Genomic DNA, 2,419 nt, shown 5'->3' with positions numbered 1-2,419 from the left:
AAATATGTAAAAATATAAATATAAAAAAAAAAAAAAAAAATATAAAAAAAAATATTATTTGAAAATAAAAAAAAAAAGATAGATTATTATTTTATATTTTATAAAAAATAAAAAAAAAATACTTATTATCATACACATCATATAAATAAAAAGGAAAAAAAAAAAAAAAAAAAAAAAAAAAAAAATTAACATATAAATAGAAGAACTACTCATCATATTATTTATATGTAGTTGAAATAAGTATAAAGTTTATTTTACTATTATAGAAAAATATTTCCCTTACAAAGTAAGGGTGATAGAATTATAAGAGAAAAAAAATTATATATAAATATATATATATATATATATATATATTTTTTTTTTTTTATCTCTCTACTGTTACTATGGCACTTTTTTTTCCTAGATTTTGATCTAACATGTTGGGTACCTTCTTGGTATGTGTGTTAAGACCAAAATAGTTTTCAGCTATATATAAATCTTGATAATTAAAATAATGAAAATTTTTTCTTTTTAATTTTTTTCTACAATAATAATATATAATATATTTATAAATAAGATCATGCATTGTATAATTTTTTAAAAGATACAAATTTCTATATGAGATAAAATCTATCGTTTTTATATTATAATACATACTTGAGGTAGTACAATTGATGGATATATTTTCAAATATTTTATTTAATATAAAATGATTAATTATTTTAAAATCTATAATTGATGAATTATGTAAACTAATAACAAAATGTAAATTTTTATAATATATATTTTTTATTTCATTTTGACATGATAAATTAAACCAGAATTCATCTAATATATGTGGATGGAAACTTTTCATAATATAACATAATTTTTTTAATTTTTTTTTTTTTTTAATTATAAAAAACTTATAATTATTACTGAAAATTTTATTTAAATTATATTTATATATTTTTTTTAACATTTTAAAATATTTCATATCCATTTTTTTTTCATATTCATTTACAAATATTATTTCTTTTATTTGTGGAAAATTAAAAAAAAAACATTTTTCACCATATGCATTAGACATATATAATTTTGTAACATCATTTAACATATTCCCTTTGTGAAATAATAAAGTATTAATTTTTTCTGATATATATTCATTCATTTTTATAATTTCTTTCAAACTTCTGTTCATAATAATATCTACAAAATGTTTTACATATAAGTCTTTATTAAATATAGAAGTATTCAAATAATATTTCTTAAGATCATCATTATAAATATTATCACCATTAATATTATTATTATCAATATTGTCATTATTTATATAATTTTTATTTGTTAAGTTCGGTTTATTTTCTATTGTCTTAATTCTCGAATCACCCTCAAATATTTCTTTCTTTACCTTTTTGTATATATTATTATCCCTATTTAGCATATCATAAATTTTTTCATTTGTTGAAAATATGACAGAATTATAATTATTATTATTATTATTATTATTATTATTATTTTCACTACTATCATTCCTATCATCATTATTAGTAGTAGTTATTGTTGTAGTATTATTTTGACTTTTTATAATATTGTAACCGTTTTCCTCTTTCACATATAAATCCCTGAAGAGTATAAACATACGAATACAATTTTTCATGTTAAACAACAAGAAATTGTTTTCTTTTATTTTCTTAAATAGTTGTTCAACATTTTCTATATTATATAATATATAATATATATCGAAATTTTCATTAACATTATTCATATAATATTTATTCTTATTTAATAATTTAAAATAAAATGTATCATCTTGTAATTTATCACCCATATTATTCTTATGTATACCTGTGGTTGAAGTATATAATTTTTTTTCCTCATTATATGTTTTGTTACTATTAATAATATCATCACTACTTTTATCTTTATTTATTTTATTACTTGTTAAAATTTCGTCCTTCATAGTTTTATCAATATTAAAAAGCAATAATTGATCTTTAATATTATTTGCTGTATGTTCTTTTATATTCCCTTTATAATCCATATAATTATCAAACTTAGGTGTATATATATTATTACTAAATTTAGTCTTATCAATATTATTATTCTTTTCATATTGTATAGTATGATTTTTATTATATATATTATTCTTTTTTTCTTCATAATAATAATCTTGAATTAATTCGTAGTTGTTTTCATCATGATCATCTCCATTTTGCTTATAAAATATCTTTTCCTTTTTTTCATCATGCTCATAATTCTTATCATATTTATCATCATTATAATCTATGTCATCTTTATTTTCTTTGATATTTTCTTCATATACAACTTCCTCGTCTTCCTCTTCCTCTTCATCTTCCTCTTCATCTTCCTCTTCATCTTCCTCCTCATCTTCCTCTTCATCTTCCTCTTCATCTTCCTCTTCATCTTCCTCCTCATCTTCATCTTCATTCAATTCTTT

The 2,419-nt window shown here is 18.0% G+C and overlaps 1 protein-coding gene across 1 annotated transcript in view; it reads right to left on the bottom strand.

Annotated features, from left to right (window-relative positions):
- Positions 1–364: 364 nt before the first annotated feature.
- Positions 365–2,419, bottom strand: part of PRSY57_0210400 (GAF domain-related protein, putative) — a gene marked incomplete at both ends in the record, with an annotated part of 3,548 nt that continues 1,493 nt past the window's right edge. Inside the window, one exon of the mRNA XM_020114414.1 lies at positions 365–2,419. Within this exon, the coding sequence (XP_019970885.1) occupies positions 365–2,419 (2,055 nt within the window).

Source organism: Plasmodium reichenowi, chromosome 2 (genome assembly GCF_001601855.1).
Source record: "Plasmodium reichenowi strain SY57 chromosome 2, whole genome shotgun sequence".
Classification (NCBI taxonomy): Eukaryota; Apicomplexa; class Aconoidasida; order Haemosporida; family Plasmodiidae; genus Plasmodium; species Plasmodium reichenowi.
This window is presented reverse-complemented; position numbering and strand designations above follow the sequence as displayed.